Source organism: Loxodonta africana, chromosome 7, assembly GCF_030014295.1.
Source record: "Loxodonta africana isolate mLoxAfr1 chromosome 7, mLoxAfr1.hap2, whole genome shotgun sequence".
In the NCBI taxonomy this organism is placed as follows: domain Eukaryota; kingdom Metazoa; phylum Chordata; class Mammalia; order Proboscidea; family Elephantidae; genus Loxodonta; species Loxodonta africana.
The window spans coordinates 37017897-37044000 of NC_087348.1; the positions used below are offsets into that span (position 1 = coordinate 37017897).

General features: G+C 41.6%; 1 protein-coding gene across 15 annotated transcripts in view; it reads left to right on the forward strand.

Moving 5' to 3' along the window:
- The window catches only part of PHF21A (PHD finger protein 21A), a 213743-nt gene that overhangs the window by 159452 nt on the left and 28187 nt on the right, over positions 1 to 26104 (forward strand). For 12 of the 15 annotated variants that reach the window (XM_064288225.1, XM_010592099.3, XM_010592098.3 and 9 more), the window contains 3 exons: positions 11793 to 11999; positions 19929 to 20180; positions 21411 to 21500. In XM_064288225.1, the coding sequence (XP_064144295.1) occupies positions 11793 to 11999; positions 19929 to 20180; positions 21411 to 21500 (549 nt within the window). The remainder of the gene's footprint in view (positions 1 to 11792; positions 12000 to 19928; positions 20181 to 21410; positions 21501 to 26104) is intronic. The other 3 variants (XM_023550687.2, XM_010592101.3, XM_064288232.1) reach the window with 3 other exon arrangements.

The following is a 26104-nucleotide window of genomic DNA, read 5'->3' on the forward strand; positions in this document are numbered from 1 at the left end:
TTTACATTTAAATCAGACATCTGTTTTAGGCATTCACAGTTATAACCCTGAACCACTACAGAGGTAAAGGATATCTGGGCCATACCTAGATTTCTACACAGGTAGGTATTCCCTAATGTGTTTAATTTCTGGGATAAAAAGGCAGGAGGTGGTACCTGCTTTCTTAACCCTGGACTTTTTTTGGTAATTCTCATTTTTAAAAAAAAAGCAAACGTAGTCTGAACTAACATTAAAATATTTGATTAGGTGTTAAAAATCAAGTGATTGAAATATAATTGACTTTGGAAATAAAAGCCACATTTAATTAGCTATTGCTCTTAGTTAAAAATTCTTACTGGACAGTTTGTATTATTCATTGGTTATCATCCCTTATTTTTACATTGCCCTTGACAGCTTTCTAAGCATTTCCCACCATTAATTAATTCATTTGATCCTCAGCATTCTTCTGAAGCAAGCAAAGCAATATAGCTTAGTGCTACAAAGAAGCTTACAGAACTTAAGTGTAAGCCATCTGAGTTCTGACATTGGCCTCTTTGATCTTTTGTTATAGAGAAATATATTACAACAACTACCATCCCCAGCAGCCAGTGTTCCTTTTTAGCCTACATGTTTATGCTGTTTGGCCCCAGCATCTTGGTATATTGCGTATTGGAATCTGTCTTCCAGGGGCCACAGCTTCTTTATTTAAGTACCACAGCTACACTCTTGCTTGATGCAAATTTAAGACAGTTCCCAGGTTCTGAGAAGGGTCTTTACATTTAGGCAAAGTTTGACTGTAGCAGTTTTAGGATGTTTTGTAGTCATTCACAAGGCATTGGGCGGTGGGAGAAGGTGGGGTTGAGTTTACCCATTAGAGCTTGAATGGACTAAACAATAAAAACGTAAACTGCATTTCAATCAGGCTATCAAATAAAGGGTCTGATCCCCTATAGAGATGAAATATAATCCCCATTGATATGAATAAAAGGTCTAATCCCCTGTGGAGATGGAATATAAAACCCACTGATGTAAATACCAGTGTAGTGTATGTGTGTATGTGTTTTGAAGGAAGAGTAAACCCTAAAGAATATATTTTTTAATTAAAGTAAGCCGAAGTCTAATCAGTACCGTGACATATGCAGTCTACACCATCTGTTAGGCATCCGTGCAGAGAAATTTGAACTTTGTCGGAAAAAATTTCTGCTAATTCCAACTGCTCCCATTCCTTAATTCATTTATAGCGTACTGTACCAATTCCATGACACCGTGCAGAACTGTAAAATAGTTATCTATGCTTCCAGCCCCCAAAGACCAGGAGACAAGCCTTCAGTAGACAACATACAGTTCACCATGTAAGATAAGGTTGTAGGTGCTACCTCTGTCAAACAGGTGACATTTTAAAGGGGGTATGTGAGAGAGGTTAGAAGCTATTTGTCTAATTCTGAAGATCTGAGAGTTTGGGGAAAACATTCTAGTGCCTGACAAAATGAATAAAAATGTAATTATTTTTAGTTAAGTATATTTAGCCGCTGCCACTAGTATTCCTTCTCTGTCAGAATTCTTTCCTGTGCATCTTCCCTGAAATATTCCCTCTAATAACTTCGGTGCATATTCTCCCATTTAATTTCACTTATTGCATTAAGAGGGAGGCTATTTTGAGTTTATTCTTTTCCTACGGCATTCTGTTTTTGTTCATAAAATGGTTGAATCTTAACTTTCTGTTTCCTTTAAACAACGCATACCTTTTATGTGATATTCTGGTTTTGTCACCAGTGTTATACCAGTAACAGTAACACATCATACCCTGTTCTTTAGAGGATAATTATGTATGTGACAGCGTTCCGAAGACTGCCGCCTTATCTCCTTCCTGCATCCTCAGTGTTGGTGAATATTGGTGCTGTAAATAAAGTCGTTGAATTTCTCATCAGACAGTAGAAAGTTTTTTTCTCTTTGGATAAGTTCTGGCTTCATCAACAAATATGAATTTCTTCAGGCTAGTTTTACTGCACGCATAAAACTTAGTATCCCTGGATTCATTTTGAGCGATTGGTGAGTCTGAAGACCTGGAAAGGTTTCGCTGCAGGAAGATGCCTAAGATTTGTTTTTGGCTTTCTGGATTTGTGAAAAGTCTCTATCAGCTCTGGTATGAAGGGTGAAAGTTTTATACAAATTGTATGGTTAACTCATGAAATAAAATTTTTAGTACAATCCTGTGTTAAGAAGATGCCTGAGTGGCATAGCCCTCTGATTATTGATACAAAGTGATAATGCAGCACAGAGTGCCAACAAGTTGAGCAACCAACCCTATGAAAAAGCAGGCATCCAGCTGTGGAGGGGCAGGCCTTGTGCCTGGAGTTGCTTTTGAGGGAAGCTTTCTAAAACTTGTGTGGAGGTTTGTTGATGGAAATAAACTGCTGGCTTGATTGGAAGGGTGGGGGCTGTCCTTCCATCTCCGCATTTTCTCCCTTCTGTATTGACCAAGGCCATGGAATGTGAAACAATAGACTTAGCGAAAATGGAAACCAATTTTCTGCTGCATCTGACCTATAAACTTCTGTATTTTTCTTTGGTCGCTGCCTTGCTGTTGTGCGGACATGTTGATAGTATCAGTGAATGTCACGATATCGATCACTGTGACTACCTGTCTTGGAAACTTCGACATGAAGTGTCGGAGGCTCTGTGAACTCTTCTGCCCGAACAAGTTCTGATGAAGCCTAGTGATGTGAACGTCAGGGGAATTACATGCTGAGTTTATGGTGCAGTTCTTCACAGATGGATTGAAGGGGGCGGTACTAGCCATTCTGGAGGTCTGGCACATTGGCCCGTTGTTTATAGAAAATATATTAAGGAGAGAAGATGATAAGTTATTAACTTTCTCTCCCTCCTTTCTACCTTCTTTCTTTACAGCTTTTCCTTTTTTTGACTCCCAAATAATGTGTTAAAAAACCAAACCCAGTGCCGTTGAGTCAGTTCCGACTCATAGTGACCCTATAGGACAGAGTAGAACTGCCCCATAGAGTTTCCAAGGAGCGCCTGGCAGATTCGAACTGCCGACCCTTTGGTTAGCAGCCGGAGTACTTAAGCTGTACACCATCAGCGTTTCTAAGTGGATGATAAATGGCCGGTTAGTGAGACGTAGCCTTTTCTCAGAGCTTCAGATTAATGTTCCAAAATAATTAGCTGCATTGAAAGGTCTCCGTATATGTGAATACTATGGAAAATATAAAAGTGTTTATGCCAGTATAACCTTAATGGCTAGCAGAAATCATGCATTCTTTGTTTAAAACACATGATAGTAAAAGTATAGGCTCACCTCCTGTGGAGACAGGAGGAGACCCCTTGAACAAGGGTCATGGAGAACTTTGATAACACATTGCTAGGATCTGTAAGGTATCATAGCTGTACTCTCTCACTGCCCACCCAGAACTGGCACTGAAGCAGATCAGGGTCCTGCTGATGTTTATGTGAGTGTTGTGGATTCCAGAACAGCAAGAAGGAACTAGAGCGAGACTGGATTGTGGGACTCAGAAAAGCCAACTGGCATACATGGCAACTCTCCTTAAGAGTGTACATGACTTTCTGTGCCTAAAGAGCATCTCCACTGCAGAGCTCACCTGGCTTGAGACGGTTGTTTTTCAGACTGTGGTGATAGATTTTTAAGTGCCAGAGGCATCAGTGCTAACCTCAGACCTTGGTTTTTAACAATTTTGTGCACATCCACATGCACACAAACCACATGCTTGGTATTCTTCTGGTCTGGTGAGCAACAGGGAGTGCAGGGGCGAAGCATTCGAACGGCACTGTGAAATACCAGAGCCATCTTTCAAAAAAAAATGGAACTTTACCCAGCTTACATGATGTGACCTGTGTCCAATCTGCACAGCTCTTTCTCTTGCTCCCTTTCTTTCTCTTCTTCTTTTCCCTCATTCCTCTCAAGGATTTAGGTAAATTTGTAAGTATTTTAATCTGGGTTTTTCCCCCGAAGCTTCCATGAGCTTTGTTTCAGGCTCTGGGGGAAGAACAGTTGTGAATGCCATGTGATTCACTTGACTCCCACTCTCCTGATTCTGATTCTGATTGGCCATCACCTTGCTCTAGCCAGATGGCTGCAGAGTACTCTAGCCTGCATCCCCTACTCGCCCCTTTCCCCTACTGTTCCCTTCTGTTGTACAGAGCCCGGAGAGCGGGCTCCAGGCTTTGTCTCGGGCTGCTAGTTCACTTCAGTTAGGCAGTAAGTAGGAGAAAACACTATTTCCTAAGGATGGCTGTAGAGGAGAAAAACACCCTTTCCTTTTGTGCCTGGTACAGTAATTATTTAGTTTCCTGTGCTGTTCTTGTTCAAAGTTTATTTTTTGGCAGGTATCACATTTGTGTTGTATAATTTCCTCCTGGTTTTTCTTTCTTCCCCCTGATTTGAGCTGTTTTTTGGTAAGGGTTCTTGGAGTCCTTTTCTCTGCTGATACTGCACTTTAGCTAGTTTGTTAATATGTTTAACGTCTGATTTGGGGGCAGGGAGGGGACTGAAAGCAACTGTAAATAATTATTTAATTGTTAAATGTCTAAATGTTCTGGCAGTCACCAAGCGATTAGCTCTACACGTGAAATTCAAAATTGCACCCGGCACCACTACTATTAGTTCCCTTTCTCCCAAACTGCTGAGTTCAGTTACTCTACCTTTTTTACTTGAGAAATAGAACTTTCAAGACCTGGAAGTTAATTTTTATTAATTTGCATTTTTATTCCTCTGCAGATGGTTTCTACAGAGACTTTGGGCTCTGCATCTTTTTTTTTTTTCTTTTTAGTGTTTACTCAAAAAGTCTGTGCTAGCAGAGCATAACAGAATCACTTTTTTAATTGGTCTTTCTGTGGCATTTTTATTGTCTAAAAGGAATAATAAAAATATTTTTAGACCCTCTCAAGGATGTATTTTATATTGACTTAAAGGTTTTAAAAATCCATTCTTAAGTAAATATTTTAATGTTCAAACATGTTAAATAAGTAGCCTACAGATTCAGATCTTTTGGAGAATATGTGCAGTGACAAAAGAGTTGGCTGAAATCATAAGCAGGACTTTGAAAATCAGCCTCACCCTTGTGGTTTCACTTAACCCTTTCTTTAAAGCTCTTCCTTCACCTTTTTCTCCACTTACAGTCTGTATTAGGAGATAACAGCCTGTTCTTAACAGATGTAACAAACTTCAGCTGATACACCCACTTGAAAGTGTAGGAGAGGAATGGTGCTTATACTTTCCTCTACCCACTAGGGAACAAGGGTCAGGGCCAAAGTTTGGCCTCAAATGGTTTTTATATACTCTCTGACCCATTTGCCGGTCTTCAATCCTGTCACCTTCTAGATATGTGAAGAGAACAGCATATTTACTCAGCAGCATAGCTCTAGGCACAGAGGATATAGCTGTGAACAAAATAAGCCCCTGAGTTGATGAGATAATAATAAACGTTAAAATGTGTTATTATAATAAGGAAGGTATCCAAATACACAATTTGCTTAGGTTGAACAAGGTCTATAACATTTCAAGAAACTTTAAATTTTCATACCATGCAGCCAAATCCCTACTCTGCCTAAACAAATGTATACATTTTCACAGAACCTATCCCAGCAAAGGAATCCTGTTCATGAATTCATATATTTGAATAATTTAGCATGTCTGTTGTTTTTATTGCTGGGTTCAAAGTTTCTTTGTTGAAAAATCCATTTATTTTTGTTGTTATTGTTGGTTGAAATGTTCTGTAACTTTATTAGGATGTTGCTTTTAGAGATATATTCATTTATTAGAACTCCACAAATTCTACATTAAGGTTTGTGTTTTGTTTTTGTTTAATTGTACTTCAGATGAAGGTTTACAGAACAAACTAGCTTCTCGTTAAACAGTACACAAACTGTTTTATGGCATTGGTTAACAACCCCAGGACATGTCAACGCTCTCCCCTCTCAGCCTTGGGTTCCATGTTACCAGCTTTCCTGTCCCCTCCTGCGTTCTGGTCCTTGTCCGTGGGCTGGTGTGCCCCTTTAGTCTCGTTTTGTTTCATGGACATGTATAATCTTTGGCTGAAGGGTGAACCTCAGGAGTGACTTCATTACTGAGCTAATAGGGTGTCTAGGGGCCATACTCTCCGGGTTTCTCTAGTCTCTGTCAGGCCAGTAACTCTGGTCTTCTTTTGTAAGTTAGAATTCTGTTCTACATTTTTCTCCAGCTCTGTCCAGGACCCCCTATTGTAATCCCTGAAAGAGCAGTCAGTGGTGGTAGCTGGGCACCATCTGGTTGTACTGGACTCTGACTGGTGGAGACCATGGTAGTTGTGCTCCATTAGTCCTTAGGACTAATTTTTCCCGTGTCTTTAGTTTTCTTCATTCTCCCTTGCTCCTGACGGAGTGAGACCAGTGAAGCATCTTAAGATGGCTTAAGACCCCAGATTGTACTCAGCAAAGTAGAATGTAGACGATTTTCTTTATAAACTATGTTATGCCAGTTGAGCTAGATGTTCCCTGAGACAGTGATCTCCACAGCCCCCATTCCAGTAATTTGGTCCCTCAGGGAGTTTGTATGTGTCTATGGACCTTCCATGACCTTGCCTTGTACAAGTTGTGCTGGCTTCCCCAGTATTGTGTACTGTTTTACCCTTCTCCAGAGTTACCACTTACTATTGTCTAGTGTTTTTCCATCCCCACCCCCGCCAAAGTCATCAAAGATTGTTTCTTGTTGTATGTAAACATTTTCATGTGTTTTTATAATGGCCTCATACAGTATTTGTCCTTTTCTGATTGACTTATTTTACTCAGCATAATGCCCTCCAGATTCATCCATGTTCTGCGATGCTTCACAGTCATCATTGTTCTTTATCCTTGCAAAATACTCCATTGTGTGTATGTACCATAGTTTGTTTAACCATTCATCTGTTGATGGGCACCTAGGTTGTTTCCATCATTTTGCTATTGTGAACAGTGCTGCAGTGAACATGGGTGTGCCTATGTCTATTCGTGTGATGGCCCTTATTTCTCTAGGATATATTCCTAGGAATGGGATTGCTGGATCATATATTATTTCTGGCTTTTTAAGGAAGTGCCATATCGTTTTCCAAAGTGGTTGTACCATTTCGCACTCCCACCAGCAGTGCATAAGAGTTCCAGTCTACCTGCAGCCTTTCCAACATTTGTTACTTTCTGTTTTTTTGATTCGTGCCAGTAATGCTGGGGTGAGATGGTGTCTCATTGTGGTTTTGATTTGCATTTCTCTGATGGCTAGTGAGCTCGAGCATTTCCTCATGTGTCTGTTAGCTGCTGGAATGTCTTCTTTGGTGATGCGCCTGTTCATTTCCTTTGCCCATTTTTAAATTGGATTATTTGTCTTTTTGTTGTAGAGGTGTTGGATTTTCTTGTAGATTTAGAGATTAGACCTTTGACTTGTAATAGCCAAAAATATTTTCCCAGCCTGTACAGTATGTTTTTACTCTTTTGGTGAAGTCTTTTGATGAGCCTAAGTGTTTAATTTTTAGAAGATCCCAGTTATCTAGCTTGTCTTCTGGTTTGTATCCTGCCGATGGTGTGTATTAGGGCCTCTAGTGTTGATCCTATTTTTTCTTCTATGATTTTTAAAGTTTTTGGTTTTATATTTATATCTTTGATCCATTTTGAGTTAGTTTTTGTGTATGGTGTGAGATACGGTCCCTATTTCATTTTTTTGCAGACGAAAATCCAATTTTGCCAGCACCATTTGTTAAAAAGACTGTCATTTCCCCATTTAATGGACTTTGGGTCCTTGTCAAAGATCAGGTGACCATAGGTAAATAGATTTACACCTGGGTTCTCAATTCTGTTCCATTGGTCAATGTATATGTATATGTATATGTCATTGTACCAGTACCAGGCTGTTTTGACTACAGCAGCTATATAGTAGGTTCTGAGGTCAGGTAGTGGGAGTGCTCCTACTTTATTCTTCTTCAATAGTGCTTTACTTACCTGGGCGTCTTCCCTTTCCGTATAAAGTTAATGATTAGTTTTTCCATCTCTTTAAAGGATGTTATTGGTATTTGGATCCAGATTGCATTGTATTTGTAGATTGCTTTGGGTAGAATTGTCATTTTCTCGATGTTGAGTCTACCTATCCATGAGCATGGTATGTTTTTCCATTTATGTAGGTCTCTTGGTTTCTTGCAATAGTGTTTTATAGTTTTCTTTTTATAGGTCTTGTACATCCTTGGTTAGCTTTATTCCTAAGTGTTTTATTTTTTAGGAGCTATTAATGGTACTATTTTTTTTATTTACTTTTTGTTCTCTTTATTGATGTATAGGAATTCAACTGATTTTTGTTTGTTTATCTTGTGTCCTGCAACTCTGCAGAATCTATTAGTTCCAGTAGTTTTCTTGTGGAGTCTCTTGTGTTTTCTATGTATGGTGTCTTAGTCATCTAGTACTGCTATAACAGAAATACCACAACTGGATGTCTTTAACAAAGAGAAATTCATTTCCTCACAATCTGGGAGGCTAGAAGTCCAAATTTAGGGTGTCAACTCCAGGGGAAGGCTTTCACTTTCTCTTAGCTCTGGAGGAAGGTCCTTCTTGTCAATCTTCACCTGGACTAGGAGTTTCTCCGTGCAGGAACCCCGGGTCCAAAGGACACACACAGCTCTCGGTGTTTTTTTCTTGGTAGTATGAGGTCCCCAACTCTCTGCTTGCTTACCTTTTCTTTTACCTCTTGTAAGATAAAAGGTGGTGCAGGCCACACCCCAGGGAAGCTCCCTTTACATTGGATCAGGGATGTGGCCTGAGCAAGGGTATTACATCTTACCCTAATCCTTGTCTTATTCCTGTTCTAATGGGGAATCTTTTCAGTATCTCTGCATTAAAAATGATGTTGGCTCTTGGTTTTGTATAACCCGAAAAACCTGTTGCCATCGAGTCAATTCCAACTCATAGCGACCGTATAGGACAGAGTAGAACTGGCCCATAGAGTTTCCAAGGAGCGCCTGGTGGATTTGAACTGTCGACTTTTTTGTTTTGTATAGATGCCCTTTATTATGTTGAGGAATTTTCCTTCTATACGTATTTTATTGAGAGTTTTTTTTTTTTTTTTTAATCAGGAATGGGTGTTGGACTTTGTTGAATGGCTTTTCTGAGTTCGAGATGATCATGTGATTCTTTTATTTATGTGGTGGATTACTTTGATTGATTTTCTGATATTGAACCATCCTTGCGTGCCTGGTATGAATCATACTTAGTCATGATGTATCATTTTTTTTTTTATATGATGCTGAATTCTATTGGCTAGAATTTTGTTGAGAATTTTTACATCTATATTCATGAGAGATACTGGTCTGTAATTTTCTTTTTTTGTATGGTGTCTTTGCCTGGTTTTAGTATCAGGTTTATGCTGGTTTCATAGAATGGATTCAGAAGTATCCCTTCCTTTTCTATGTTCTGGTGTAAGCTCTTCTCTGAATGTTTGGTAGAATTCTCCAGTAAAGTCTTCTGGGTCAGTGCCTTTTTGTTGTTGTTGGGAGTTTTTTAAATTACTTTTTCAGTCTCTTGTTATGTGTCTGATCATATTTTCAATATCGTTTTGTGTTAGTTTGGGCAGGTAGTGTGTTTCTAGAAATTTGTCCGTTTCCTCTAGGTTTTCAGATTTGTTGGAGTATACGTTTTCATGATACTCTGTTATGATCCTTTTTCTTTTAGTCTATTGTAATGTCCCCAATTTCATTCCTCTTTTGGGTTATTTGCGTCTTCTTCTGTTTTTCTTTTGGTCAGTTTGGCCAGTGGCTTGTCAGTTTTGTTGAGCTTTTCAAAGAACCAACATTCGGTTCTGTCGATTCTTTCTATGGTTTTTCTATTCTCTATTTCATTTATTTCTGCTCTGATCTTTATTGTTTCCTTTCTTCTGGTGGCTGTGGGCTTCTTTTGATGTTTTCTTCCTATTTGTTTGAGTTGTGTAGCTCATGTTTTGATTTTGTCCCTTCTTTTTAAATTTGTGCACTCAGCACTGCCTTTGCTTTGTCGCAAAGGTTTTGGTATGATATGTTTTCATTCTCATTTGATTCTAGGAGTTTTTTGATTCTATCTTTGATTTCTTCTCTTATCCAGTGGTTTTTAAGCAGGGTGTTATTCCGTTTCCATGTATTTGATTTTTTTTCCTTGCTCTTCCTGTTGTTAATTTCTGCTTTGATGGTGTTGTGATCAGAGATGTTTAGTGTTTTAAACTGGGGTAGACGTTTGGTGTTTGATTAACAACAATTAGTACAACTGGACAAGAGGGGGGAGGGGGGAAGGTGGGGGGTATTCACTAATTAGACAGTAGATAAGAACTGCTTTAGGTGACGGGAAAGAGAACATACAATACAGGCGAGGTCAGCACAACTGGACTAAACCAAAAGCAGTTTCCTGAATAAACCGAATGCTTCGAAGGCCAGTGTTATCAGGGGCAGGGGCTTGGGAACCGTGATTTCAGGGGACATCTAAGTCAATTGGCATAATAAAATCTATTAAGAAAACATTCTGCATCCCACTTTGGGGAGCAGCGTCTGGGGTCTTAAAACGCCAGCAAGCAGCCATCTAAGATGCATCAATTGGCCTCAACCCACCTGGACCAAAGGAGAGTGAAGAACACCAAGGACACAAGGTAATTACGAGCCCAAGACACAAGGCCACATAAACCAGAGACTACATCAGCCTGAGACCAGAAGAACTAGATGGTGCCCGGCTACAACCGATGACTGCCCTGACAGGGAACACAACAGAGAACCCCTGAGGGAGCAGGAGAGCAGTGGGGTGCAGACCCCAAATTGTCGTAAAAAGACCAGACTTAATGGTCTGACTGAGACTAGAAGGACCCCAGTGGTCATGGCCCCCAGACCTTCTGTTGGCCCAGGGCAGGAACCATTCCCAAAGCCAACTCTTCAGACAGGGATCGGACTGGACAGTGGGATGGTGAGGGATGGTGGGGAGGAGTGAGCTTCTTGGATCAGGTAGACACTTGAGACTGCGTTGGCATCTCCTGTCTGGAGGGGCAATGAGAGGGTAGAGGGGGTTAGAAGCTGGCGAAATGGACACGAAAAGAGAGAGTGGAGGGAGGGAGCAGGCTTTCTCATTAGGGGAAAGCAGTTGGGAGTATGTAGCAAGGCATATATAAGTTTTTGTGTGAGAGACTGACTTGATCTATAAACTTTCACTTTAAACCACAATAAAAATTAAAAAAAAAAATAGTACAACTGGTATCTATGTTATCAGATGGGAAAAGAAATAATGGCCCACAGTGTATGCCAAGCACAGATCTGAGTGCTTCACTTATATTACCTCATTTGGAACCTAAGGGGTAGATGCTGTTAATCACTTCATTTTATAGAACTGGAAATTGAGGCACAGATAGGTTAAGTAACTTGCCAAACATCGCACAGGTAGTAAGTAGCCAAACTGAAGTTTGAGTTGAGGCAGTATGGCTCCAGAGTCAGGCTTTCAGTACCACACTATGCTCCCCTTCCAGCCTAGCATGCTAAGGTAGTGATTGTTAGGAAACCTAGGCTCTGCTGTGTGATCTCCAATAGCTTTTCTTTTCATCTGTGTGCCCCAGTTTTTCTTCCTATGTAAAATGTTTCTTATGCTGTGGGTTTCATGTTAAACAATCACGTCAGTTAAGTGCTTTGAACTCCTCACGTGTAGAACATATGTAAATTTTAGATGTAACTCGTTTTAGATGAAGCTAGTTAAAGAAAAAATGTCAGGGGCATATAATTACTCCATATTTCTTTGCTGCTGATAGAACAATATCCTTACATGTTTTCATTCTTTTTGTCTTCATTTGGTAGAAAAGAGTAGTTGAACAGCTACGGAAGAACCTGATAGTAAAGCAAGAACAACCAGACAAGTTCCAAATACAGCCATTGCCCCAATCTGAAAACAAACTACAAACAGCACAGCAGCAACCACTACAGCAACTGCAGCAACAACAGCAGTACCACCACCACCACACCCAGCAGCCGGCTGCGCCCTCTCCTAACGTGACTGCTGCGCAGGTACAGTGTGGGCAGAGCGCCGCAGGCTTCCCACTGAGCATCGGTTGGTCGTTGGTCACGTGGAACTGGGTCTCGCAGGTACAGTGTGGGCAGAGCACCGCGGGCTTCCCACTGAGCATCGGTTGGTCGTTGGTCACGTGGAACTGGGTCTCGCAGGTACAGTGTGGGCAGAGCGCCGCGGGCTTCCCACTGAGCATCGGTTGGTCGTTGGTCACGTGGAACTGGGTCTCGCAGGTACAGTGTGGGCAGAGCGCCGCGGGCTTCCCACTGAGCATCGGTTGGTCGTTGGTCACGTGGAACTGGGTCTCGCAGGTACAGTGTGGGCAGAGCGCCGCGGGCTTCCCACTGAGCATCGGTTGGTCGTTGGTCACGTGGAACTGGGTCTCGCAGGTACAGTGTGGGCAGAGCGCCGCGGGCTTCCCACTGAGCATCGGTTGGTCGTTGGTCACGTGGAACTGGGTCTCGCAGGTACAGTGTGGGCAGAGCGCCGCGGGCTTCCCACTGAGCATCGGTTGGTCGTTGGTCACGTGGAACTGGGTCTCGCAGGTACAGTGTGGGCAAGCGCCGCGGGCTTCCCACTGAGCATCGGTTGGTCGTTGGTCACGTGGAACTGGGTCTCGCAGGTACAGTGTGGGCAGAGCACCGCGGGCTTCCCACTGAGCATCGGTTGGTCGTTGGTCACGTGGAACTGGGTCTCGCAGGTACAGTGTGGGCAGAGCGCCGCGGGCTTCCCACTGAGCATCGGTTGGTCGTTGGTCACGTGGAACTGGGTCTCGCAGGTACAGTGTGGGCAGAGCGCCGCGGGCTTCCCACTGAGCATCGGTTGGTCGTTGGTCACGTGGAACTGGGTCTCGCAGGTACAGTGTGGGCAGAGCGCCGCGGGCTTCCCACTGAGCATCGGTTGGTCGTTGGTCACGTAGAACTGGGTCTCGCAGGTACAGTGTGGGCAGAGCGCCGCGGGCTTCCCACTGAGCATCGGTTGGTCGTTGGTCACGTGGAACTGGGTCTCGCAGGTACAGTGTGGGCAGAGCGCCGCGGGCTTCCCACTGAGCATCGGTTGGTCATTGGTCACGTAGAACTGGGTCTCGCAGGTACAGTGTGGGCAGAGCGCCGCGGGCTTCCCACTGAGCATCGGTTGGTCGTTGGTCACGTGGAACTGGGTCTCGCAGGTACAGTGTGGGCAGAGCGCCGCGGGCTTCCCACTGAGCATCGGTTGGTCGTTGGTCACGTAGAACTGGGTCTCGCAGGTACAGTGTGGGCAGAGCGCCGCGGGCTTCCCACTGAGCATCGGTTGGTCGTTGGTCACGTGGAACTGGGTCTCGCAGGTACAGTGTGGGCAGAGCGCCGCGGGCTTCCCACTGAGCATCGGTTGGTCGTTGGTCACGTGGAACTGGGTCTCGCAGGTACAGTGTGGGCAGAGCGCCGCGGGCTTCCCACTGAGCATCGGTTGGTCGTTGGTCACGTGGAACTGGGTCTCGCAGGTACAGTGTGGGCAGAGCGCCGCGGGCTTCCCACTGAGCATCGGTTGGTCGTTGGTCACGTGGAACTGGGTCTCGCAGGTACAGTGTGGGCAGAGCGTCGCGGGCTTCCCACTGAGGATCGGTTGGTCGTTGGTCACATGGAACTGGGTCTCGCAGGTACAGTGTGGGCAGAGCGCCGCGGGCTTCCCACTGAGCATCGGTTGGTCACGTGGAACTGGGTCTCGCAGGTACAGTGTGGGCAGAGCGCCGCGGGCTTCCCACTGAGCATCGGTTGGTCGTTGGTCACGTGGAACTGGGTCTCCCAGGTACAGTGTGGGCAGAGCGCCGCGGGCTTCCCACTGAGCATCGGTTGGTCGTTGGTCACGTGGAACTGGGTCTCGCAGGTACAGTGTGGGCAGAGCGCCGCAGGCTTCCCACTGAGCATCGGTTGGTCGTTGGTCATGTGGAACTGGGTCTCGGTTCAGACTCTGCTAACCTAGCACTGAACAAACGTTGTTTTGGTTGCCCTTTTACACTATAACTGGGATAAGAATCACTTGAAATTTATCAATATAAGGAAATAACGTTGTTAAAGAACAAAAGTTAAATGATTTTTCTTCCTATCCAGAGAAGGAGGAAAGGTAGTCAATAACAAAGAAAAAATGCTTCTTTGCATTAGAACAGAACTAAAGCCTTATTTTGAATGTTTGGAAGTATTCATTTGTATTGATTCTAAAGGTCTGTGAAACTTGACCTCTTCGAGAATTGTTTTTCGGAATTCTTAGCAATTAGGAGGAGTATTTCAGTATCAGTGCCCTTGAGACCAGGTAGAAAAAAGCAATCAGAGGGTGATATATTTCCATTACTAATAGAAATGATATATTCATTTGTAAGTCTGTAGTCATGGGAATATCAAATCTGTTCTAATACACTGAAGGAGATCTCACATGGAAGCTACAGGTCAAAATTAGAATTAAGGGATAGGAGCTTAACATTCTAACTAGGAGTAGCTGTGTAAATGTTTTTACTGCAAAGGCATTTAAACTAACATATAATGTGAGGGTAGTAAGGCAGTCAAGATACACAAAAAGGACATGTTTGGGAATGGAAATGGCGTTCAGTTAAGGAAACTATCCAGGCTTCATCTCCTCACGCTTACCTGTAATATGGGCGTGTCTTTTAAAAACAGACATTTGAGCAGTGGTCTTGATCCCTAAGGTCATGGACCACTTTAAGACTCTACTGAAAGCTGTGGATAACCTCTCCAGAAAAATACACATTTACACCTATATAATCATTTTTTCCCATGAGTTCAAGGACTTTGGGATCATCTGCAACACGAAGTCTTTACTATATCTTCATATGTAGAGGAAAAGAATACAGTTTACTTTATCATTGATCTGTGGATATTAGGCTGGTTCATCGATACATTTTGCAAGTGAGCTTCTTTTGATATACTGAATAGAATTTTTTAAATACTAAAGCTAGTTAACATTTACATAGAGTTTTTACCAGCCCTCTCCTAAGCACTTTACATATATAACGTACTTTCTCTATGAGAAAGGTATTATTATTAGTATCTCTGTTTTTTAGAGGAGAATACAAAGCCACAGAGTTTTAAGTCGTTTACCTAAGATCATATAGGTAGTACGTGGTACAGCCAAGATTTGAACACAGATGTTCTGGCTGGAAAAACTATCCCTTCAGCCATTCTTCTATATTGCCATACAATACCAAAAAAAAGAAACACGAAAGAAAAAGAGAAATCCCTGTTGTAAATCATATAGCTAGAGTGACTTACATATTTTTACCCTAACCTCTACCCCAAGAATATTTGCATGAGGCATTCAAGCTGACTTTAAAAATCCCCTGAGCCTGACTTGTATTGCTTCTGAAAGATTGTTTATTAAGATTACTTTCGTTAGAGTTTTAAACAGAGCTGGATTAGGTTGTTCCTTTGCCAAAGTACAGTTCGATCACAAAGTGTTTACGTGGAAGGAGTATGGTAGAATTCATTGTTTCCTGGTATGTAGGAGTTTTCTCTCTTAACGCGTGGAAACTTTCTGTTCAAATAACATTCCAAATTGCACAAATTAGAGAAAATAATAGTTATTCCCTTCCCTGGTAATCTGTGTTCTGCGCTGCTTTGGAATAGTGGATGGGGAAGGGCCAGAGGCTGTCCCCAAACAGTATTGTATAGTATCTCTCCATCTGGTGGTCCATCTAATATATTTAATTGCTTTAGCTAACCTTTGTTTTGTATTGTCTAATGCAAATGTTTAATGTTAAAAGCCAAAAAGTCCTTTAGGTTTCTTTGTTTTGTGTTCTACAGTAAACTTTTGATCAGTATTTATTGGATGTCCTCTATAAGCCAGATTCTGGTAAACAAAGTGGTAGCAATGGTCCCTGCCCTTGGGAGCCCTAGAATCTGGTACATTATGACACATAGTTTTATTCATTCTTTGAATATTTATTGAGTCTCTACTTTGTACAAATACAGTGCTAGGCACTGTGAAAGATGGATTCACAAATAAGACAGTTTCTGTCCTCAAAACTTTTTAAATGTGGAGAAGGAAATACAAACAGCTAACAGAGAAGAATAAAATGGAAGTACTGGTAAAGAACTGTGAAAATACCAGAGGGTAGAGTCATTTTGACTAGAAGGATCAGAGAGCAGTTCACAAAGGAGGTGGCATTCAAGCAGGTCCATGACAGATGGATGGGATTTCAGTGATGAGCAGAGGGGGAAGGGCACTGCAGGTGTAGAGAACAGTATGAACAGGAGTATGGAGTCAGAAAAGTAAATGCATACCCTGGGAGTAGCAAGTAAACTTGTGTGGCTAGGGCGTGGATTCCATGAAACAGTAGCAAGAGGGAGGATAAGGCCAATAAGGTAGGATGGAACTAGCTTGTGGAAGCCCTCCAGTACATGCCAAAACTTTTGGGTTTTTTGGCAGTCAGAAGGGGAGTCATTAAAAGTTCATGAGGATGAGGACAGAGACTAATGGGAGGTTGGATATGATGTAAATTAAATACGTAAGTTCAGAAAGGAATAACTATTAGGTAACAATCAGAGTTTTTTACTCTGAACCTGGTAATTAGCCATGTATCTAGGCATAGAGGAGGCAATGAGGAAGTCTCATGTCGGGGGTGGACCAGTTTCCTTTACTTAGTTAACTCTAACTCATGCACGTATGTGTATTTGGAAACATTTCCAACCTATAGAAAAAGTAAAAGAATAGAACAGTTGAATACAGGTATACCCTTTAACCTATATTCACAGCTTCCTCTTTTTTAATGATGTAATACAAATGTAAAGGAGAGAGCAGTTAATAAAACCAAACAGAAAATAAACCCTTGGAGACAAAAAGGGAGTTTCTTTTTGTTGTTGGAGTGTACAGCAGTGACTTTCCATTAAAAATTAAAAGAATGTAAGAACAATCTATAGTAGATGTGGAGGTTAATTAGAGCCCATAGTGACAATCTTTCTTAAATACAGTACTGCTTTGTACATTGGAGTCCATCTGTTTTACAGTAACTCAAGCTTTGTAGGTAAACAACAATAATAACTAAATATTAAAAAGGGTTTTTCTGTTAGTGTTCCTTGCTGTGTATTTCTGCATTAACTCCCAGATGATGCACGTTGGCTTTTGTGAAAGTTAAAGAACCACTTCGTGAAACTGTGGGGAAACTACCGCTTTCTCTTGAAGGTGATCATACTTGGATGTTGTCAGCTAGCCAAAGACTAATCACAGCTTCCATAAAAATAATTTTCTTTGTTGTCAGACACCTTTCCTCTCTGTGTCTTCTCATTCTCCTGCCGGAACAGTTCAGGTTTTCAAAGTCCTAGATTCCCTTCATTATCTGAAATGCACCACTCCACAAATTTGGTTTATGTTTCCTAATACGTAGAGTAAAATAAGGACCAGATCAAGGGTAAAGATCTAATCAAGACCTGTGACTTGGTGTCAATAAATAGTTAATAAAGATATTCTGCAGAAAGTTTTCATTGAAGCGTATAGTCCTAGGTCTTCTTGTGCCTATGCACTATTCAAAAAGAGTTATATAGATGATAGATTTTTGTAGTGAAATTAGTTTAGTCCCAGCTAAATATTTGTAAAGTAGAATAAAAATGCTAAACTAAGATGTGAACAAGGTGTCAGTGTTCTTTCAGTCTTAGGGTTAATGGTAAGTATATAATTCAAGTGAGTTTGAGGTTTTATTAACCATTTTCTAGACTGATCACTTCAGGGTTACTTAAAATACTGATAATGAATTTACCTGAAACAAGGAATGTTTCAAACAAAAATACGCTCATCTCTTTTAAAGCAGTAGCAACATGCACAACTGTTTTTACAATCCATGTCAGTGAGTTCTGCTGACTCGAGCTTTCCTTCCACAAACCATGGTTGGCACCAGGATTGAATGCCATCTGGTGTGACTTGTTCACCATTTCAAAAGTTCTTTGTATTTAAATGTCTTAAATTGAAAGATAGGGCTAATATCACACTGTGTTTTTTTTAAAAAAAAAAAAACTTATTTAAAGTGGCTAGTAATGTAAAGTCAGTTCTTGCTGCTATGCTACTATAACATTTCTAATGATACGTATACTTAACTTTTATTTGGTTTTCATCACTAATAGAAGGTGAATGAGCTACCGCCCCCAAAATAAATATTAGTTCCCATTTCACATTTGAGGAAGCAATGGCAAAGAAAGTAAGCCACTCCTGTGTTGTTGCCTCTAACAGGAAACAAAGATTTGGGTGATTTCTGTTAATAGGCATTAATAAGAATTGCTGATTAGGCTGTGACGGGATAGATGAGGCCAGGTCATTGAAGTTTTTTGATTAAAAGAAAAATGAAAGAAGATGTTTAAAGATTAGATAATGTGTATGTGTGTGGAAATAATTAATCTAGAACCAAACAATTTAATAAACAGTCACTTATATAGACACTGAGATAGAAAGTCACAAAGTTGTCAAGATCTATTTCAGAAAAAGTCTAGAGCAATGCAGTTCAGTAGAACTTTCTGCCATGTCGGAAATGTTCTTTATCTCTGCTGTCCAGTTTGGTAGTCACTAGCCATACGTGACATTTGGGAATATAAATGTGGCTAGTGCAACTGAGGAGCCCTGGTGGTTTGGTGAAGAGCCCAGCTGCGAACCAAGAAGCTGGTGGATCGAATCCCCCAACCACTCCTTAGAAATCCTGTGGGGCAGTTCTCCTCTGCCCTATAGGGTCGCTGTGAGTGGGAATGGACTCGATGACGATGGCAACACGTTAGTGCAACAGAAGAACTGAAGTTTTCATTTCATTTTGTTTTAATTAATTTAAATATAAATAGCCACATGTGGCTAAACCCGTTTGCTATCAAATCGAATCCAACTCATAGCGACCCTATAGGACAGAGTGGAACTGCCCCATAGAGTTTCCAAGTGGCTAGCAAATTGGACATCACAAGAAGAAAAAGGTTGGTGTATTATCAAAATCAGAACCAACAAGTTGGACTGGATAAATTTTCATGTCCCTGAAATGTCTGTATCTTGAGTGACTAATAGCACCAGATAATGATATATTCTATGTAAAAAGGCTATTTATATTATTTGTAACTGACTCCTTTAAATACTGGAGTAAAAAGTCTAGAAGAATGCAGCTTCAGAGCTGCCGTGGCATTTAGGGAGCATCCGTCGAGTCCTCTCACCTCAGTTCATTCTCTGATCTCTAAGGCTTTTTGAAACTCAGATGTTTGTTTCCACCTTGTCACGTCTTACTGGATCTTTGGTAACTTCTACAGCAGTTCTCCAGAGAAAAGATTATAGGTGGTAACTCATGTCCTTTCGGTATCAGTTGATTAATATGTTTCATTATCTGGAGCTTGGGGTTTACTGCCTCTGGGGCAACAGTTATGCTAATCCTCATGTGAATTTCACTTCCTCCTCTCCAGGGTGATACTCAAAAAATGAAGAGACGTTGTCCCTTTACCCCAGCATTTATGTCACAGGAGGCAGATAACCAAAATTATATGATGACTTTCTTCATATTGATGAGGTTGAAGCAGTAAAAGATAGAGATGATATGTGCCCTATTGACTTGCGGCTTCTGTAAAGTTTCTCAATTGAGAGCAAAGAATTAGAAGGAGCGGAAGAAATAAGTACACGCATATCCTATATACTCACCTTATTCATTGTTGAAAACCTTGCGCCCATAATAGTCAGCAGTTATCACTGTGAACTAACTTGCCCATTTATGAATGAAGCTAAATTTGAGAACTCTAGCAAACAAGGGATTACCTTTCCCTATAGTAAGAAGTGTGCTCTATGTACACAAAAGAAATGCTATTATAGAGAGAAACTTGACTGATTATAAGAATTACTCCTTTTTTTTTTTTTTTTAACTTCTGGGGTTTAGAGCATATTGTTCAGTGGGATCACACATCGATGTCCTAATATCTGTTCTCCATGTTTCCTAGAAGACTGTAACTACAGCTTCTATGATTACCACAAAGACACTACCTCTCGTCTTGAAAGCAGCAACTGCGACCATGCCTGCCTCTGTTGTGGGCCAGAGACCTACCATTGCTATGGTGACCGCCATCAACAGTCAGAAGGCTGTGCTCAGCACTGATGTGCAGAACACACCAGTCAACCTCCAGACGTCTAGTAAGGTCACTGGGCCTGGGGCAGAGGCTGTCCAAATTGTGGCAAAAAACACAGTCACTCTGGTAAGCCAACAGCTGCTACTCTTGTGTGCCCATGTGAGAGGGTTCAGGATATGCGTTTGTAGGATATGTCCATTTAGACTCCTGCTGGATTTCTCAGCCTCTGTCACTCTCCTACTGTACCAAATTCCCCTTCAGTGCTGACAAGGGACTCTGGCATTGGTACCATCTGCTTAAATAACTATGGAGCTGTCCTGATTCTAAGGGCCAAAACTCGTGTAGTGCATTGTTTGAGGTCAAGATATGACTTGACCTTAGGGGAACAAATGTCCTGCACAGAGGCATACAAGGTGTTTCATTTATCTTTCCTTCTATTCTTTCCATAGTCCTCTATGTGAAACCTGAGTACGTAAATTCTCTCGTGCTGTATTTCTGCTTTGGGGAAAACTCCCTGTTAAATTCTTTTAATTCACTCCTCCTTTAAGCTGATTATACTCAGAAAGTACTGGAGTTGAGTGAAGCACTTTCAGAATATTCAAGAAATCTGTATGTTAATGGCGTCAGTGTCCAAGGTCTGTCAGAAAAAAGATTCTTGAAGGAGGGAGTGCTTGAACAAAAAAATGTTCCTGAGGTTTCTAGGGTAAAGCCATTTAGAAACTGAGGCTCTCTAAAGCTTGGGGGAAATATATCTAATTTTTGAATTAAAATTCCATTCTAAAATGGCAGCTAAGAGCTCTTGGTGGCTTTTGAATGATGCCCAGCGATGAGTGAAATCAGAGAGCAATAAAGTGAAGCTTCACCGCTTACCCAGGAATCCTTAAAGAAACAACCAGATAACTCAGCCAGATGCTAAGAGTTAGGAAATTCTCCTTAGGAATAAAGCTGTTCACTGTTCGATAAAGCACTCATGTTAGGAAAAAGCCCATTTGGCCAGGCAGCCAGTCTAATTTTACTTTGGATCCAGTCTTGACTTTTAAAATACGTAAGTGCAAGAGTTCTCTAATGTCAGAGGAAACTGACGAAGGTTGCTGAGCCTGCTGTGTTCTACATTAGGTGTGGGGGAGGACACAGAAATGTGGTTGCTTTACACTGCAGGTAAAGCGTGCAGGTGGGAGAGTAAAAAAGTTTCTTAATGCAGTCTTAATTCAGATGATTAGTTCTATAGTGGAAGCTTATAGAAAATACTGTCTGATCCAGAGAATAGCCATGCTGCAAATACTTTTAACAATGCCTAGCTTTGATACTGAACAACTGGCTTTCCTCTCTGATTTATTTACCTTTCCCATTTTTTAGCAGGTTCAGGCAACACCTCCTCAGCCCATCAAAGTACCACAGTTTATTCCCCCTCCCAGACTCACTCCACGTCCGAACTTTCTTCCACAGGTGAGTAAACCAGTAACAAGCTCAGTAGTGGGTCAGAAGGGACAAAATCCTCATGGGCCCTTTTCTACACAGCTATAATGGGGCTTGTCAGGTCATCGGTATTCACACCCCACTTAGCTAAAAATTTTGGCTGCTAATTTGCATACTATGAGGAAGCTTATTTTATCATCAGGGTTTCTTAGCATTGACCAAAGGCAATACCAGGGGGAAATAAGGAAAAGGGAAATTGCAATAATACCATTATTGCAACCATAAGTTGCAATAATACCATTATAGGAGAATTTAGCCAAAACCTACCTGGTAGTAGATAGCGAGTACGACGACCACTTTTTATTCTTTCCTATATACCAAAGAGAGTAGAGAAGAAAACAATAGCCAAACTAACCAGTAGAAACCATTCTGTTCTACCCTGGAAAATCATGGCATAGAATGTCATATTTAATCACAGATACTTGCCTATAAAGGTTTAGGCTAGAGGTCTCCACAGGGGAAGTCCTACCTAGCCCCAAACATCTCTGCTTGCCCATATCCTCTGAGAGTATTTTTGTAGCCATCAGGCTGAACTGGCCATTCTCATGGAAGACTGTCAGAATTGCCCCAATCTGGACCTTGAGGGAGTTGGCATGCCTGGTGGAGGGGCTGGGAGTTCCTTTCTGGGACCCCAGGTTTCAGATGAAGGGAGAAGACAAAGGAATTTTGCGGTCAGTGGCATAAATAATTTCTGAATAGCCTCTGGGGAAGGGATGGGCCAGGCTGACATGAAATAAGATGATTTTAGTAATTAATCAGATAAGTCTCTAATAAAATATCTTCTAGGTATCAGATACTGTGCTAAGCACTATGGATATGCCAGTTTTCAAGACAGTTCTCTGCCCTCAGAGAGCATATAGTCTGGTGGTAGTTTCAGACACATATTGAGGCAACCACAGTATGTTACGGGAAGTACAGGGTAGTTTGTAAGCACAGAGGAAGGACACCTAACCCAGCCTTAAGAGGATTAGAGGTTTCCTTGAAGGGTTGACATTCAACTTGAGACCTAAAACCCTAGTAAAGTTAGCCTGACAGAGTTTTAGAGGCAGAATAGAAATGTTCCACGCAGAGGGCAGAGCATATGTCAGGTCCGGGATAGAGAACACATGCAAGTTTACAGAACCAAGGAGATTTACTATGGCTGAGCACAGAGGGCCGTATGGCTAACTCAGGTTAGGGTAATAGATGAGGCTGGATGACTGGGACTAGAGCCTGTAGAACCATGTGGAGTGTGTGTTTAAGAATTTGGGTCTTATCCTAAGAGCAGTGGAGACCCATTCAAGAGTTTCAGACAGGCACTTGGCATGGTGAAATTTAAATTTTAGAAAATCTCCTTTTGCTATTGGAAACCCTGGTGGCGTAGTGGTTAAGTGCTACGGCTGCTAACCAAGAGGTCAGCAGTTCGAATCCGCCAGGCGCTCCTTGGAAACTCTATGGGGCAGTTTTACTCTGTCCTATAGGGTCGCTATGAGTAAGAATTGACTCGACAGCACTGGGGTTTGGGTTCCTCTTGCTATTGTGTAGATTGAAGATGGTCAAGACTGTGGACAGGAAAAATAGGACATTGTCAACAATGGTAATAGCTACTGTTTAGAGAATCATGCCACACGCCAGGTACTGTGCTAGACACTTTACATGGATTGTCTTATTTAATCTTGACAACAACCTTATGAAAATGGGTATTACTCTTTTTTAGATAAGGAATCTAAGGCTTAGTCCGTGTTTTTCAAGTGATGGGGCTGTGAAATCATTAGTGGATTATAACCAGAGTTTTTCAGTAAAATTAATAAAACAGAATAGGAAAGATTCAAGCAAATAGCACATAAGTATAGTTCCATGAAGTTTTTGTTTTACAGAGATGGAGATATATGTCTGTATGTGTGTAGTGGTTACAGCATAAAATATACTTCCTACTATGAGTCTGCAGTACCCACCACAAGGATATTTTAGATTCAACCAAATATTCAGACTCACATGGGCTACTATACTTGGCACCAGGCTACTTAGAATGATATAGGTCAGAAACCACAGCTTGCCAGCAGCGCAGCATCAGATATTCCCCATCAATGGGAATCCTTACAGCAGCCCATACTGCAGTCTGTACAGCTGTCCAGGGATAGCTCAGGTACAAGGAGCTGAGATCTTTATCAGGAGGCTTCAAGAGCTACCCTGACATAGAAGCCTTATACCCCACAGGAGCCGGCTTATCTTGTAGCAATTCTATAGACATAGCTTTCATGGTCTTGCATTGAGATGCCCAGTTACAAGAGTCACTCCACTCAGGATGCCCAAAGGATGGCATCCCATCAAGTATTTATAGTTCTTCTAGCCCAGATTTGATATACCAATCAGGAGTCATTTTTACCATAAGCAATGTTGCCTGGTAACGTAGTTGACATTCTTCCCCTTATCAGGTTTCCAGGGGAACAGAGCTAGAGAGTTAACTAAAGGCCAAATTCTCATGCATAAGGGGAAAGGATTTTGCCTACAGAGTCGCAGTCCAGAAAGTTTGAAAATATTGGATTAGAGAGATCTGGTAAGTTGCTTGAGGTTATACAGCTAATTAAGTGGTAGAGCCAGGATTTGAACCCACAAAGCTGACCCCGTATTTTTAACCACAATTTTCTACTGCTCTTTCAGTAAGCTGAAAATAAGCTAGGGTAGTGGCAATGAAAATAGAAAAAAGGAGACCCACTTAAGAAATATTTAGGAAGTAGAGGTGGAGTGGGAAGAGCCAAGGACAATTCTGAGGTTTGGAGGAAATATTGATGAGTTTTAGACATGTTGATTTTGAACTTCTTATGAGAAGTCTAAGTAGAGATGTCTAACAGGCAGTGAATGTGATTGTGAAGTTCAGGAAATGTCTCTAACCAGAGATACAAGTGTGGAAGTCTTCATTGCATAGATGGTAATTGAAGCCTGAGATGAGTGAGAGCTCCCAGAAAGAGTACATTAGAAAGAAAAGGGGTTCCATGACAAAATCCTGAGAAATACTCACATTTAGAATTGGGCAGAGTAAAAGTAAGCCCACAAAGGAGACTGAGAGAAGGAGGGCCGGGAACAGGGGAGTCTGAGGGCCAGAAATGGGGATGGACTGGAGCAGTGGATATGAAGAAATTTAGAATGTGAATTAGGCCATTAGCAGCAGCATTACCATACTGGACACAAATCCTGGGTGGGACCAGTCTCTGAATTAGGCCATTCATCCAGTTCTTTGACCTCAACCTGAAGAGGCAGCATGATGTATGAGGGGAAATTGAAGGTTTAGAATCAGAAGAACTGCATTCTAGAACCTTTACCAAAGAGGACATCTAAGCAGCCAACAAACCTAAGAAAAGATGTTCATGATCATTAGCCATTAGAGAGATGCAAATCAAAACTACTGTGAGATACCATCGTACCCCAGCTGAAATGGCACTGATAAGGATAACAAATGTTGGTGAGGATATGGGGCAGTTGGAACCCCTATCCATTGCTGATGGGACTGTAAAATAATACAACCACTATGGAAAACGGAATGGCACTTTCTCAAAAAGCTACAAATAGAACTACCCTATGATCCAGCAATCCCACTCGTATGTATATACCCTCAAAACCAAAAAACCAAACCAATTGCTGTTGAGTCAATTCTGACTCATAGTGACCCAATAGGACAGAGTAGAACTGCCCCATAGGGTCCAAGGAGAGGCTGGTGGATTCAAACTGCCAGCCTTTTGGCTAGCAGCCAAGCTGTTAACAACTGCGCCACCAGGGCTCCAGTATATACCCTGAAGTCCTAAAAATAATGACATGAATAGACATACACACACCTATGTTCATTGCTGCTTTATTCACAATAGCAAATAAGTGGAAACAACTGAAGCGCCCATCAACAGATGAATGGGTAAGCAATTTGTGGTACGTACAGACAACAATACTACGCAACCATAAAGAATAATGACGAGTCCGCAAGACATAACACTGACAGAGCTGGAGGACTTAATGCTAATAAGTGAAATATAACATGGATGGACCTGGAGAGCATAATGTTAAGTGAAATAAATCAAGCATATAAGGATGAATATTGTATGGTCCCTCTTTTATAAGAAGAGTAGATAAATATTGAGAGACTAATGTTCATTGGTGGTTACTAGGGAGAAGGGCAGGGAATGGGGAAAGTATACTTTATACCTTAGACTAGTTATTTTTGCTTATGGGAAAAATGGCACTGAATGTGGATGTAGTGAGCACAGCACAACCAAAGTAAAAACGAGTGAGTACATATGAATAGGTATCAGCAAATTGGTGTATGGGTAGGTACAGATGTGTACATAGGTGAGAACAGATAGAAGTATCTACAACACCAAAAAAAACCCACTGCTTTCAAGTACATTCTGACTCATAGCGACCTTGTAGGACAGAGTAGAACTGCCCCCATAGGGTTTCCAAGGCCATAAATGTTTATGGAAGCAGAATGCCACATATTTCTCCCATGGAGTGGCTGGTAGGTTCTAACTGCCAACCTTTTGGTTAGTAGCTGAGCACTTTAACCACTGTGCCACCAGAGCTCCTAGAAATACCTATTAAAAAAAACA